Below are 16,687 nucleotides of genomic sequence, written 5' to 3'. Positions count from 1 at the left end.
GCACGCCGCTCAGAGAGAAGTCTGTGCGTTGCTGCTGAAACCACGTGCTATAGGAGGGGAATGCACCACAATCCTCTGAGCTGAGGGCTGAATCATTCCGCTACCTGCTAAATAGTACAGAGGGATTTTCCATCTCTCGGGTCTACCGGATCTAGGCGCAGGGGTGTGACAAAATATTATTTTCACTCTGCTATGTTCGAGAGACATGTGAGTGAACACGCTCGAAATGCCAACAAACATTGCAGTCATTTGATGAGTGTGTCGCTATAACAATTATTGTTTATCGAAAGTTGAAGACTGTCGTTCAGATTTTTGAAACGTAGTTTGGGCACTTTTGTAAAAGTAAAATTTGACACGATATGACTTGAATGAAAAAACAATCGTTACATAAAAATAAACAACATGATGAGTGTATACACGAATCTATTTAGATACGCTTGTATCGATTGATTATTAGGCCTATAATATAGCATAATAGCACGTTAAGATATGCCTCGCACCTTTTTGAAATTGTAAACTATATGCCTCGCATGCCTCGCACTTTTGGAAATGATAAAATGATGCCTCGCACAAATATTTGGCATGCCTCGCTTGCCTCGCGTGCCTTGCTGCCTCGCACTTTGTCAACACTCACTGTTTATCATGTAAACAAAATGGCCACTATTTGCATACAAACATGCTATATTTTATTGAATTAATTTTGGTGTCAAATTGTTTACAATGTATATGTTAATATTAGTTATAATAGAAATTTTTTTTGTAAAATTTACCGGAAACCCCATTTTCAGCAATTTTGACCTTTGACCTCTTTTCGCCATATCTAAAAGTAACGGCAGGTCGGAGAGAAATAAAACTAGGAGCAAATTGTTCCCAAGATATATATTTATATTTAGTTTAACAGAAGATCTTGCTTGAAAATGACCGGAAGTGTGGTTATTGACCTTTGACCTCTTTTTGCCATATCTAAGTAACGGCAGGTCGGAGGGAATTAAAACTAGGAGCAAATTGTTCCCAAGATATATATTTATATTGAGTTTAACAGAAGATCTTGCTTGAAAATGACCGGAAGTGTGGTTATTGACCTTTGACAAAAATTTATAAGTTTATTTATTCTAATTTCTATTATTTTAATAATATAAATTTATAAATATTTGTCGTATGGAGCCAATTTTGGTGTCAAATTGTTCACAATTCATATGTTTATACTTGGCATAATGCAACATATTTTGGAAAAAGTTACTGAATCACCCATCAGAAAATCAGAAAAATTGATAGCAATAGTGAACCAGAATGGTCAGAAGTTATTGGACAACATAATACAGTGTTAAAAAAGCCAAAAAAAAAAACCAAACCTCAGTCAGCACCAGTTGTGGCTCGGTCATCCCGGACTCAAGTGCCTCCTAGCCTACTTAAACTAGATCTAAAACAACCTAGGTGGCATGGAAAAGGATAAAAAATGGGATTAATATGCTTTATTAAACAATATATCTTAAAAAATATGTCTTAAGAAGCCTCTTAAAAAAAGCCACCGACTGTGCATCTTTAATGCAGTTTGGAAGAGAATTCCAAATCATAGGAGCTGCATAAGATAATGCATGGTGACCATATGAGATGGTCTTCACTTTAGCAGGAGACGATTCTGAGAATTGGAACGAATATTGAACCCTGAAGAGATCCATGGAGGACCGTGGGTTTAATTTGGGTAAATCAATAAATGTTCCTTAAGGATCGAGGGTGCACAGGCAGATTTATTTCATGGACATATCTATATGAACCCACATTTTCATCCTACATACAGTATTTCCAATATAGGGCCTCTTGTAGCCCCACATGGAGAACCCAGAAGGGTTCATGGAAGATCGGCCTGGGGTTCATTTGGGAAAATCTATAATCAAGATCAAGGGTGCACATTTAGTTTTATTATAATTATATGGTCCAATCTATGAACTCTTTACCCCATATTAATTATTAATAGTAATACAGGGCCTTATGTAGCGCACCACATAGAGATCCCAAAAGGGTCCTTAGAGGGTTCATTCAGGCAAATCCATATAGGTTAAGTTAAGTTTTTCCTGTTATGGGTCAGACATGGGACCAAATATTTTTCCCATTTCCAATACAGAGCCGGTATGGCCCATAGAGAACAGAAAAGATCCGATCCCATAAGCATCCCATATATGTAACATATGAGATTAGGAGGAGACATTAAGTTTTTCGGAGAGGGATACATGATTATACAAGAACAAAATATGTGAGGTTAGAAGACATAATTAACTTTTTGGGATAGGGATACATTATGGGTGTGTGTTTGTTTTGTGTGTGTAATCACGTTTTGTTTCAAACCTTTGTTAATATATGACTCCTCCCACTCAGACTCTCCCTTTGGACTTTGCCACCTTCTTTTGCTTTCTATTTTTTATTACACAGAATTGAAATTTTGACATTCTTTTAATGATTCTCTGATGAAAGTTATGATTTGTATGTTACATTTTATTTTTTTAAATCTTATTATTACGTTTCATTGTTGTTCTTTATTATGTTTCTATTCTGCAATTGAAAGAAATAAATGTTTATTTTGAATTTTAATTTATTATACAAGAATGCAATATATGATATAGGAGATAAAGAATACTTTATTACTTAATATATATGAATATGCCAATTAGAATCTCTACTACAACCAATGGTCTTCAGAATACAGCTTCATGACCATATAAGAGCATGATTTTCCACCATTTCTAATTCATTTTTTATAAAATACTTTATTACAAGAAATACTGTATAAATATGTATATAAGAAACATTTTGATGCCAAAAGTAAGTCTCTAGGACCAAGGACCGCCGATATACATGTGTTATATGCCTTAAAAGGTTAATTAAAGGTCATTTTCCACCATTTCTCATGAATTTTTGAAAAAATACTTAATTATAGGAAATATAAATATGTATATAAGGAACATTTTGGTGACAAAAGTAAGTCTCTAGGATCAAGGATCACTGAGATACACCTGTTGTATGCTTAAAAGGTCAAAGGTCATTTTCCACCATTTCTAATGAATTAAAAAAAAAAATACTTTGTTATAGTAAATATAAATATGTATATAAGGAACATTTTGGTGCCAAAACTAAGTCTCTCGGACCAATGGTTACCGAGTTGCAGTGTCATATGCCTTGTAAGGTCAAATGTCAAATTTAACCACTTTCTCTATCTGATGTCTGGAGGAATTTTTTGGTGTATATTGGTATTTGATAGAGTATGAATCTGCAAAAAACCTTTGTTAATAATTTTTTTACAGATATTCCGTAACTAAAACTAGTATAAATAGAGAGATTAAACATTACAGCTACAATGACATTGAATGAATCTTAGATACAGGACTAAAAAATTGCAGTGAAAATTTTGTTGTCCATAGAATGTTAAAATTACAATAATAGTAACACGTTCTTATAGCAATGCTGTAATGCAGGTCACTTTTCATAATGTCGGTTAAAAACTTGTATTTTATAATAAGTGTAAGACGATTTTGGGAGAATTATCCAGTCGGCCAATTGTCTGTCGGCAATGTTATGCCGATCGCTTGTCTTCTATCCAAAATCTGATTATTTAAATCTTCATTTTTCATGTTTTCGGGGAACAATACATCCTTAATTAATATATTGTTAGACATTTTATTTTTTGTTTAACACTTTAGGCGTTATTCCTCTTCCCCGCTCACCTCCAAAAAGGAGCAATATTTGAACATATACAAACATACATTTAACCGTTGCTATTACACAACATGCAAAATACCAATGACTCAAACACAGGTACAAAATATAGAATTATATGAAATTGCTCGATTTTGCTCACTTAAGGCTGTGACTGCGAATGATCTTCCTGACCATTTGCATTAAGTTTAATCATTACAACTAGTGAACTGATCTGGTTGTGCTATTTTGAACTATACTAGCAATTATAAAAATTGACTAACAAAAAACTATTTAATCTTAAAACTAGGTTGTTGAAATTTGTTCAACCGAAACAACGTCAGATACAGTGTCCGTCTCGGATATAGAAGATAAGCTACTTTTTGAAGAAGTAGAGAAGATTGGATGTAAGAAAACGTTTGAGTCTGGTTCATTCCGAGAAAAATGTAAAAAATTGTACGAATTGTATAATTATGATGTACCTGCTGTTCCTTTTACTAAAGCAAGTGCAGTGGAATTTAAACCAAATATTTCAAATGATATTCAGGATGAAATTATGTCTCATAGACAAGGAGATCTCAAATCATTTGTAAAAACATTTCATGAAGTTGATTCAAAAACATTATCTGACCATGAGAATGTTGACTTAAAAGATGGACCAGAGAGAAAAGGTTGCACCGTGAAAGATGAAGATAACGTAGCTACCAAGAAGCTGCCAAAGATTAAGCCCATCAAACTGAATTTGACAAAATCAAGTTCAATATTTATTAGCAAGGAAAAAGCGATACCGCAAAAACCAATGGTGCATGATATTACTTGTAATAAAAATGTTGTTGCCGAAGGAGCACCTATTCCTGTTATTGGAGCTGCAGCGTGTAAGAGTTTGAAGACTAATGTGAAGCAAATTGAAAGTCGTATCTCAAATCGTCCAATGTTAGTTCGATCAAAAGAAGTTAACAACGTCCATTGTAACTTGAAACTTGTTTCTGACATACAAACTACTCAGACTCCTTCTTTACATCCATCAAAACAAGAAAAGCTTGATAGTTATTCGGATACCAAACAAGAATCAAGATCAGAAACTCGGAATGTGGTCGATGTTACTTTAAAGGAACCTGCATCTATATTAAAAAGTGGTAAACAATTAGATAGTCTTGAATCTGTTCAATCGAAGGAAGTAAACAATGTAAAGTGTAACTTGAACCTTGTTGCTGATGTACCAAATTGTTCTATTCATCCACCAGAACAAGAAGAGATTGATGGTTGGTCTAATAAACCACAGTCAAGATCAAAACCACAACAAATGATTGGTATTTTTCCAAAGGATCCCACCTCTCTTAATTTGGGAAGTTGTCACCAAATGGATGATCAATGTAAATTATCAATAAGTTTAAACGGAGATCAAACAATTGCAAGTCCTGCCAGATCAGTTCAAAAGGTAAATCATCTTCATATCTATGTTAACTGCGTATGGTGCAGTGTGTTGGATGTTGGATTACTGATTGTGAGATTGTGAGTTTGAATCCAACTATCAGCGCATGCTTGTATCGATATGCAAGACACTTATGTTTGCCTCTTTCCACCCAGGTGTAAAAATGATGATTTAGAGTTCATCATTACATTGTTTAAAATGCATGGAATGACTATTCAAATAAAGCAATATGTTAAGGAACTGAACTCATATCAATAAGGCATACACATTTTTGGTGTTTACAGTTTAGCATTGTGTTGAGTTGTTTTTATCTCTGGATACGTAAGCAGTCAAATCCAGATCTTGCTGATGCATTAGTGATTTTGATGCTGTCCAATACATGATTGAAATCGCTGGTGATGTACCTTTGATTTTAAACGTTAGGCTTTAATTGTTGTTTTTGAGTACCTCAACTTTGATAATGTCGCATGTTTATGTAATACCATGTGTGAGCAGATCTAACAAATATAAGCTTTTAAAAAATGAAGCTTTTTAACATTTTTCCGTATGACAAATAACATACACTTTAGTTTTTTACTAAATTAAGGTAGTGCCTACATCTATTTGTGGTTACGGAAAACAGTAATATACAGTATATTCTTTTTACAAATTACAGTAGTATGATTCATGTACATAATTTATTTTTAAAAATATTTTTCTTAATAAAGGTTACATCTGTAATTCTCGGGTTAGATAGTAGTCTCGGTGTCCAGGGCCGCATAAACACAAGTAATATCCAAGATACAAGGTGAGGATTTGTTCTTGCTTGCTCAGATCACATGATAATACCACTATTCAAAGTAAACTGTTCATTTCCTTGCTATACTTACAATTTCATATTTTTAAGTTTTTGCCAACAATGCAATACATTAATTATATAATCTTGAACAACTTAATAATAATAATAATATTTATTTGGCATATTAAGCATCTTGCTAGGAGCAAACAATAGGCATAGGCATGAACAGATTTAACAGCTCTTGTTCCAACAAAAATGTTTATTTTAAATAATCAATTTAGAAAAAACAAAAGGTTCTCAATGCTTTTCTTTAGTGTTTTAAGTATTAAAATATATTTATATCTAAATTATACCACGTTCTGTAAATTTTACATTTACAGCATTCAAAATCATTTAAAAAAATGCAAATTATGTTCAACTTCATAAACAATTTAATAAGTTTTTGGTGAAGGTAAAACTCTCTCGTAATGGATGATGACATAATAATTTGGAATTAAATTTTGGTAATCCTTTTGCACACAGTATACTGTACTCAATTGTATATCTACTAGAGGATAAAAAACTTATCAATGTTAATGAAAGAATTCATTTTTATCCTTGATGAAAAAATTATTTTATTGATAGTATACAGTTTTTTTTCACCAATTTTGTATGAAGTACGTGTACATACAGATTTGTATAAAAAAATGCACTATGTTCAAAAAGTAAAATATTTTCGATCTATATGTCTATGGCCTAAATGCAGGCAGCATTGCCTGGAATTATGGAAAAAATACAGATCTGTGCACATTCAAATGTTAGTGATGATTGTGCCAACCCTGGATCTTGCTTTATCAAACTTTTGGAGGAATTTTATTAGGAATACGAATTATCGGTCTGCAATTAACACACTATTATAATTATTATATAATTTCTTTGTTCATATATAACAGGCTGGGCTTTACAAACTAAAAGGGTTCTTATATTGTTTTATTTAATGATATGTGCATGATTATTAATTATTATTATTATATGAAGAAACTCTTTAAAACTACATACCTTATTTTTACAGAAGAATGTTTTAAAGGTTGCAAACGCTTAGTTTTGTTGAAGGTATACAACTTTGATTGAGCGCATTTTGATCTGTTCTGTATTGTAATGTAGATGTAAATTGCAGACATCCGCACTTTAATAATGTATTGATGGTTTTCTGCATGGTTCTGTGATGTTTGTTACTAATGTGTTCTTTAAAAAGCCAAATGAAAAAACAGATTGTGTTTTGTAATAAACAGTATGTTGTTGATTAATGGATTAAGTTTATCTTTGTTTCTAATGCAAAAGCCTTGTGTTAATGTTTCATCACATAGACAGATCCAAACCAGGAAAAACTGCTTTCAAGGTTTTCTCAGTGGATTTGTCATCCCAACACTATACTTTATGAAATAAAGAGACCGCCCACAATATCGAGAAGATAAATAAGATCTCTCTTTTCAACAAACAGAAAGTTGATTACAACTTCTCAATATTGTATCCAAGTATAAATATCTAGGTATGGTAATTGACGACAAACTTAATTGGAGAGAACAATGCAATTTAATTAGGTCTAGGTAACACCAGATTATACTTTTTAAGAAAATTAAACTCATTTAATGTTGACAAATACTAGGTCTGTTTTATAAGTCGGTTATGCAAAGTGTTTTGGATTATAGCTGTTTGATATGGTTCAGTAGCTTAAGGAAATCAGACCTAAAGAATGTACAATGTTTAGTAAATAAGGCATGTAGAATTATTAATCAGACAATTTTAATCATGATTGATAATGTTAAAGTTTATGATAAAGTTAGTATCATAATGAAAGACAAGGCCCATCCACTCATAGTAATTATCAATGGTTAAGATCTGGAAGGCGATTCCCCGAGGTAGAACAAACGCTTCCTTAATTTAATATTTTATTCCACACATTCAATCAGGCTGTTTAATCAACTACGTTCATTCATTGTTTATCAGAGTAATTTTGTACCTGTGTTATTTTTCTTCAAATATTATTGTCATTTTCTATGTTACTAATCTTCGACTAATTTTGAGCATTTGTGTGTCAACATGAATTTCCTTTTTGACAAATAAAATGAACTAGGAACTATAATAGCGGTGTCTCAAAGACCTTACTAAAACTTCTCAATATTGTGTTCTTGATAGTGGTGTCTCAGAGACTCTACTAAAACTTCAAAATATTTTGTTCTTTATAGTGGTGTCTCAGAGACCCTACTATAACTTCTCAATATTATGTGTGCTGAGGATGACATATCCACTCTAAAAAGTTTTTAAAGGGCATTTTTTTAGCAGGCATTGTAAATACAATTTAGATCAAATTGGCAGCCATCTTAAATTATGTCGGCCATCTGGATTTTGAGTCGGAAGTGAAATACTCATTTATAGGTAATATTCTTAGGATGACATATCGTGTCTAAAAAGGAAAAGGGCATTGAATACGCATTACAATACAATTTAGATCAAATTGGCAGCCATTTTTGGATTTTGGCCGCCATCTTGAATTTGGGGCAAAAATCGGGGTGGCCCCCAAGCTCATTTCATAAAGTATAGTGTTGGGATGACAAATCCACTGACAATGGTAGTTTTTTCTTGGCTTGGACCTGTCTAATATAATTTTAAATATTTGTTATTAGGGCATGCACAATTTTTACAGTTTGTTTTGTTTTTCACTGCACAAATTGCAGATGAACCTGTTTAAGTACTTTTTACAGAATCCAGCAAAAATATATATTTTGTTTACCATAATTACCAGCTGATAATTCATCTGATAGTGTTACCATTTACATCATTAACATATACTAATTAACATCTACCATACATTTACATGTTTACCAATAACATGTTTCCCTTTATAAACATTCCATTTATGTTTTGCATAGCTTTAAAAAAAAATCATTTTGCTGTTTATGAATGTTTACTTATGTTTGTATTATTATTTCTTCAATATTTCACTTCTGCATGTTCTGCATCAGTATTTTACATGTGTATGTTATGTTGTTATAGTAGTAGTACTGTGCTTGTATTATTCATTTCATATTTCAGAATTCGTTCTTGAAATTTCATACTATTAAATTATTTCAGAATTTTATCAAACACGATGGTGTCTTTTCTGTGTTAAGGTTAATTATAAACAATATTTTTTATATTTTAAAGTGACATGCTAATAGAAACATTCTACAAAATTTAATTACCACTATAGATTTTAAGTAAGTCAGTTGTAATTACATACCCTAAACAGTAGTATACAAATAATTCACAAGTCAGGTTGCGACATGTGCATGTTGCACGACATTGTGAATACCTGAGAGTGCATTAACGTACGAATTTAGACTTGTGCATTACTTGTTTTATAACATGGTTTTATGAACTATTTTTTCTTATACCTTATACACGGCAAGCACCACTGCTCAGTGACCAAATCACTGTCTGCCTATGTCTAGTCTAGAGCAGAATGTAGAAGATTGGTGTGTGTTTGTTTTTTAATTGAGCCGTCATGCAGGACCTGGTTCGTACTCGTAAATCGTGCAGCGTGATCGGTATACGATTTGCCTGCAGTCGTGCTGTTATGCTTTTTGCTGCGCACTTCTTACACTCCCGTGCATGATAGTGAAAAAATAAAGAGCGCACACGTGACTCATTTCACCGCGTTTGATTGGCTACATCCTTGAAGCCATGTTAAATGTTAACTATCAAATTCTCTTTTACTTTAAGTGCATAACAAATTAAAAGCATTGAGAATCTGTACTAAATTAGAATATTTCAGAATAATTATTCAACATAATTTTGGAAGTAATCACACTTTTTATCACAAAGATTCATTGATTAGCTATAAAGAAGTATGTATTAAAGAATTAACACTTTAAGAAGCTATACATCATATTGGAATTTAACATTTATTTTCTTTTTGAAGGAATAGTGATAATTTTAGTTGCTTGAGTATGCAAAAATATTTTTTGATTATTATGTTATGTTAAAAAAAATAATTATGCCGATTAACATGATTTTTCACTGATTTTTCAGTAACAATGGTGAAGCAGAAAAAAACACTAAGGCATGTGTATCCGACTTGAAAACAGAGCACTCTCAGTGGGAACAAAGTGAAAATGGTAAATTATCAAGAACACAATTGAAGTCTGCAAATTTAATTGACAAAAACTTGGTTAAAACAGAACAATGCCAAGTAGAAGTCACAATCTTTAACAAATCAAGCCATGTTGCAGAAAACGGCAATACTGAAACAATAGATGGTTTCATTGCTGTTCAAGAAGACCAAAAATGTGACCGAATCATACAGATATTAGGTAGGCGCAAAACTGAATGTATAGATCTGATAACAAATCCTAGTCCACAGTGTAATTTTATAAAAAAGAGGGTAGGCAAGGAAATTGATATGAAAAAAGAAATCAAAACTGAACCATCTTTACCAGCTGACAGTAATAAAACTGTATGCAAAGGTACAGAAAATAATAACACTGAAATGATTTTTCAAGAAGACCAAAAGCGAACCATGCATGGCAGATGCAAAACCGACTGTAAAGAAATAATTAAAAAAGAAATCAAAAGAGACAAAGAGCAAGTATTAGATGTTAAAAATGTTTACATCAAGAATGAAACATGTTTACCAAATGACAGCAATGATGGTGCATGCAAAAGTTATTGTGAAAATGAAGATAAATACAATGCTAAGAAGCAAAACGAACAAGGAAAGAAAAAACTGCTTGATGGAAAAAAGGAAACAGGAAGTTCTAGTGAAGGTGGTGATCAAAAATGTAGATGGAGACATATTGAAGATATTCAAGTTAAAGTTACAAACATGCACACCAAAGCTGAGACTAGAAAAGTAAATATGGAAGACAGCGCCATGGTAAGAGAAATGAAAAATGAGATTAAGCTAATGAACAACATTGAAAGTAAGGATCAAAATAAACATGTTACTAAAAGGAGGAATGACATTGAAGAAAGTGGAAAAGTTGATGATGCTGGTAAAAAACTGCACAACAGAAAACAAGAAGCAAGTAATGAAAGTGATCACAGACGTAGACATATTGAAGATATTCACGTTAAACTTACAAATATGCACAGCAAAGCTGAGACTAGAAAAGTGAATATTGATGTCCGCACTATGGTAAGAGAAATAAAAAAGGAGACCGATGTAATGAGCAACATTGAAAGTAAGGATAAAAATAAACTTGTTACTAAAAGGAGGCATGATATTGAAGAAAGTGGAAAAGTTGATGATGCTGGTGAGAAACTGCACAACAGAAAACAAGAAGCAAGTAATGAAAGTGATCACAGACGTAGACATATTGAAGATATTCAAATTAAAATTACAAAGGGACCTAATGATATTCCAATTAGAAAAGTTGAAGTTAGTGAAAAAGCTAGAAAGAAAACACAAGATGTGTTAAGAAGTGTCATAGTTAAAAAAGAAAATAACTTTAAAACAAGAAATTTTAGAAGATATGATGAAATCACAAAAAAAGATGACATGACATCAACAAAACACCATCCACGTAATGATAAAAATAGATACGAGATAAAAAAACAAAAGGTTTCAAATTTGAGAAGTGATAAGGCTTACAGATTCAAGGAAAAAAGCAAACCAATTGTTGATTCAATGAAAGAAAAGAGTAATTATAAAGAAGGTCATGACACTAAAGACAGACGTAGTGAACACAAAATTAGAGCAACAAGGATTAATTATGATAGACAGAATAAGTATCGACATCATAATAGTGCCCAAGTACGTCACACCATTGATAGGTCTCGTCATTCTAAATCTGTACAAGATAAATATAAAACATGGAAGTTCTCCAGGTTAAGATCTATATACAAAAGACATAACATACAAAAGAGCCACATTCGAGCAGGCAATCGACTGCGCTTTGCGGAAAATGGTAACCAGCAACTTATGCAACATAACATGCATAGTAACCATCAAAGTGTGGGTAAAGATCCAAGAAGCCAACAGTGTATGCCAATGCATGGCAACCAGCAACAAATGGGTGGAGATCCAAGAAACCAACCATGTGTGCCAATGCATGGCAAACAGCAACAAATTGGTGGAGATCCAAGAAACCAGCCATGTGTGCCAATTCATGGCAACCAACAACGAATGGGTGGAAATCCCAGAAGCCAACAATGTTTGCCAATGCATGGCAACCAGCAACAAATGGGTGGAGATCCAAGAAACCAACCATGTGTGCCAACGCATGGCAACCAGCAACACATTGGTGAAGATCCAAGAAACCAACCACGTGTGCCAATGCATGGCAACCAGCAACAAAGGGGTGCAGATCTAAGAAGCCAACAATGTATGCCAATGAATGGAAACCAGCAGCAAATGGGTGCAGATCCAAGAAACCAACCATGTGTGCCAACGCATGGCAACCAGCAACACATTGGTGAAGATCCAAGAAACCAACCATGTGTGCCAATGCATGGCAACCAGCAACCAATGGGTGGAGATTCAAGAAACCAACCATGTGCGCCAATGCATGTCAACCAGCAAAACAGTGGTGAAGATCCAAGAAACCAACCATGTTTGCCAATGCATACCAACCAGCAACAAAGGGGTGCAGATCCAAGACGCCAACAGTGTATGCCAATGCATGTCAACCAGCAACAAATGGGTGGAGATTCAAGAAACCAACCATGTGCGCCAATGCATGTCAACCAGCAACAAATGGGTGGAGATCCAAGAAATCAACCATGTGTGCCAGTGCATGGCAACCAGCAACAAATGGGTGGAGATCCAAGAAACCAACCATGTGTGCCAATGCATGTCAACCAGCAACAAATAGGTGGAGATCCAAGAAACCAACCATGTGCGCCAATGCATGTCAACCAGCAACAAATGGGTGGAGATCCAAGAAATCAACCATGTGTGCCAATGCACGGAAACCAGCAACAAATGGGTGGAGATTTAAGAAACCAACCATGTGCGCCAATGCATGGCAACCAGCAACACATTGGTGTTGATCCAAGAAACCAACCATGTGTGACAATGCACGGCAACCAGCAACAAATGGGTGGAGATCCAAGAAACCCACAGTGTATGCAAATGCATGGCAACCAGCAACAAATGGGTGGAGATTCAAGAAACCAACCATGTGCGCCAATGCATGTCAACCAGCAACAAATGGGTGGAGATCCAAGAAACCAACCATGTGTGCCAATGCATGGCAACCAGCAACAAATGGGTGGAGATCCAAGAAACCAACCATTTGTGCCAATGCATGGCAACCAGCAACAAATGGGTGGAGATCCAAGAAACCAACAGTTTATGCCAATGCATGGCAACCAGCAACAAATGGGTGGAGATTTAAGAAACCAACCATGTGTGGCAATGCATTACAACCAGCAACACATGGCCGGAGATCCAAGAAGCCATCAGTGTATACCAATGCATGGCAACCAGCAAAAAATGGGTGGAGATCCAAGAAACCAACAGTGTATGTCAATACCTATCAACCAACACACCTTCACGGGTGATCCAAGAAGCCAACAAAATATGTCAATACATGGTAACCAGCAAATAGAAAGAGGTATTAGAAACTTTCATATTATGGATCAACCTGTCAGCAGCCAACAATGTATACCAGTGATGAATGAGTTTATATCAGTAAATAGAGATCAACTTGAAACAGGAATACTAAGAACTCAACAGAAAATTGAGATCCTTTTAAAACAAGAACTGACAGCAATAATTAACAACAATCAACAGAGAATGCTAATAAACAATAACCCGGAAATGTCGATGATCGACAACCATCAACAATTTGAGGTGCCAGCTAACCAATGTGGTGGAATGATGAATAATACACCGAATGGGTCTAATATCCCCCAACAGATTCATCCACATACTGAACTTCACAACAATCAACATATAATGTGTAATAAACGAAATGTGGAAAAACATGTCTTATATCAAAATGGAAGAATAGTTATTGAGAACGTAGAACTCCGGCAGCAGAATGTTGAACTGATTTTAAACAATGACAACCACCAAATAAGTGAAATGCATAATCAAACAAATATCCGATGCAATGAACCTAACACGAAGCAGGAAAACAACAATGAACTTGATATACCCAACAACCATCTGAATACTCCATGGTATGGTAACCAACACAATTTAGAGATTCCACAAAATATTTCAAATTGTCAACCAAACCAGCAGAATCTTTATTTTGACCAAGACATGCATGATAACAATCAACAAAGTCAAAATCTTGCAACGTATGGTCCATCAACATGGCGACATGCATATTAACCATGGTTATAATAGATTGCGATGAAATGGCCACTAGTATATTATTATATTTATAACGATAATTATTTATCAATAACATTAATAATAAATATTATAAAAGACAAACTCCGAACAAGAGATGTAAGCGCAAGTGATTGATTGTTTCAAATTATATTCTGTTCATAAGGTTTATCGGTACAGTATATTTTTTCTTAAAGATGAACAAAGCGTTAAATATCACTAGGGCTTCCTTCTTTTTTTGTCAAACTTGTAAATGACTTGCACAACAACACAATAAACAGTACTGTTATTGTTTAATTTAATTTGATTACATTCATTTTCTTTTGTTTATGGTTATGGTTACGTTTGCATGCCGTACCGGTATTGCAATTATGCTTCAAACATAATAGTTTATGCATTATCCAATGCTCTGTAAAATTATCCACTGCTCTGTAAAATTATCCACAAATTCATATTTCCCAGACATTTGCAGTTTAATTGACCAAGTTGCTGTATTCCAGACAGTGGTGTAGCTAGCGTATAGTATCAGACAAGAGTGAGTATGTTAATCTCACTCTTCTCCCTTATAATACAATTGTCGTACTTAAGTTGTTATAAAAAACCATTGAGAAAATGTTTTTTTTTATTTCTGTAAATATACTGTATTTGTTTACGTGGTGTGTATAGACTATCACCATTCATTGAGCGTATTGTTTTATCTCGTGTGTATAACATTGTTATGTTGTCTGAAAATTATTATCTTTTAAATAAAACTTTTTTTTTGTAGAATCAATTGTCTTGTCTACTTGCCTCTGCGCATGGGTATCTTACCACCCACCCTGATGGCTCCCTCTCAATTAAACATGGATTGTATCGTTGAACCGTTTTATACGGCACAAGAATCAATTGTCTTGTCTGCTTGCCTTTACGCATGGATATCTTACAACCCTTACTCCTGTGATGGCTTCCTCTCAATCAAACATGGGTTGTACCTTTGAACTGTTTTATACGGCACAAGAATCAATTGTCTTGTCTACTTGCCTTTACGCATGCGTATGTTACCGCCCTTACTCCTGTGATGACTTCCTCTCAATCAAACGCAAGAGTTGTACGGTGGAACTGTTTTATACGGCCTAAATAAAATTAATTATTAATTGATTAATGTTTAGTATTTCACCGGTTTAGAACTAGGTCTACTAATGTTCTGTGTCTGTGGTTCTCGAATACATAATAATTTCAGCGTTAAAAAACTGGCGATTTCAAATGTACGTACAATAATACATGTCGTTTACAGGAACGAATAAATAGACACTGATTTATGTACTCAACTAAAATTAGCACCCTGAGAATTACTTCTGGAAAGAGAACCTTGTCACAAAATGAGACCAATTGTTTAAGTCAAATTTAAACAAACTTAATTTGTGTTTTGTATGTAACATTAGGGGTGAGGGATGGGGAAGAGGATGGGTGCAAAGAGGAACAATTTTTAAATATATTAAATATATTCTTTATCCATTTAGTAACGAAATATTAACTGTTTTCATGTTTTACAAATAATATATCACTAAACACAGTAAAACATTGCTATGTAATACTTTGTTGAAACTATCACCGTCCTAGTCGATTGAAATAGTACAGTACATGTAACGATACATCACTACGACGTGTATGTTTATATAATGTAAATCATAAAATCGATTTAAAATCGAATAAAAATTAAATTATCTAACTCAACTTTATTAGTAGGCGTAATGGTTTTCAATTGTTTCTTAGAGCCAATTCATACTTAAGTTGGTTACCCTACCCACCAAAGTTGTTCTGCGTTTAGGGGATGTGATGTACCGTAGGCCTATCCTCTACTGGCTTTACAACGCTACTCATGCCAGTGAGGGAAGGGTGATGATGTGGGTGGTTTAAATGCAATAATAAAGATTTGTACATAATATACGGCGACTGAAAACGCTAGCTCATTATCCGTTAAAAAAAAATTATATCCAACCTCTGCAGCACAGATTGAAAAAAAATGGATCGAATTTCTGTTATGAGTATACAGTAGGCCTACTTGCCTTTACGACGCCTGAGGGAATAGACACTTGTGGAACAGAGATTGGAATGTTCCATTCATCGCAAATCAATACATTTGTATAAACGTATATTAAATCTATCAAAATAGTATTTTTTAAAGAAAAGCGGCCTGTCTTCAACATTATGATGCTGTACTCGAGCTGTTCAACCGGACATCCATTAGACAGTGTATACCACGATCGAAAAACACCCCTATTTGGGGCAAATCGTTGAACCTAAATTCGTTTTAATTGTCAATAACTAATTATCTAACTCAATTTAATTAGTAAACAGGGTTACATCAGGTGGTTAAAATCAGTACCGAGATTCTAACCAACTGTATATACCATCGAGTAAACATTCTAGAAAAAACGCGCGATTTACCGAATTTTGCTCTTACGTAAATTTATATATAGATAGTATTGACTGTAATACTTTAAAA

General features: G+C 33.9%; 1 protein-coding gene across 4 annotated transcripts in view; it reads left to right on the top strand.

Annotated features, from left to right (window-relative positions):
• Positions 1 to 15,113, top strand: part of LOC140059471 (uncharacterized) — a 44,015-nt gene extending 28,902 nt beyond the window's left edge. For 3 of the 4 annotated variants that reach the window (XM_072105400.1, XM_072105403.1, XM_072105399.1), the window contains exons 17-19: positions 3,998 to 5,125; positions 5,827 to 5,906; positions 9,948 to 15,113. In XM_072105400.1, the coding sequence (XP_071961501.1) occupies positions 3,998 to 5,125; positions 5,827 to 5,906; positions 9,948 to 14,202 (5,463 nt within the window). In that variant the 3' untranslated portion in view covers positions 14,203 to 15,113. The remainder of the gene's footprint in view (positions 1 to 3,997; positions 5,126 to 5,826; positions 5,907 to 9,947) is intronic. The other variant, XM_072105402.1, reaches the window with a different exon arrangement.
• The last annotated feature ends 1,574 nt before the right edge of the window (positions 15,114 to 16,687 follow it).

Source organism: Antedon mediterranea, chromosome 9 (genome assembly GCF_964355755.1).
Source record: "Antedon mediterranea chromosome 9, ecAntMedi1.1, whole genome shotgun sequence".
Lineage (NCBI taxonomy): Eukaryota > Metazoa > Echinodermata > Crinoidea > Comatulida > Antedonidae > Antedon > Antedon mediterranea.
This window is presented reverse-complemented; position numbering and strand designations above follow the sequence as displayed.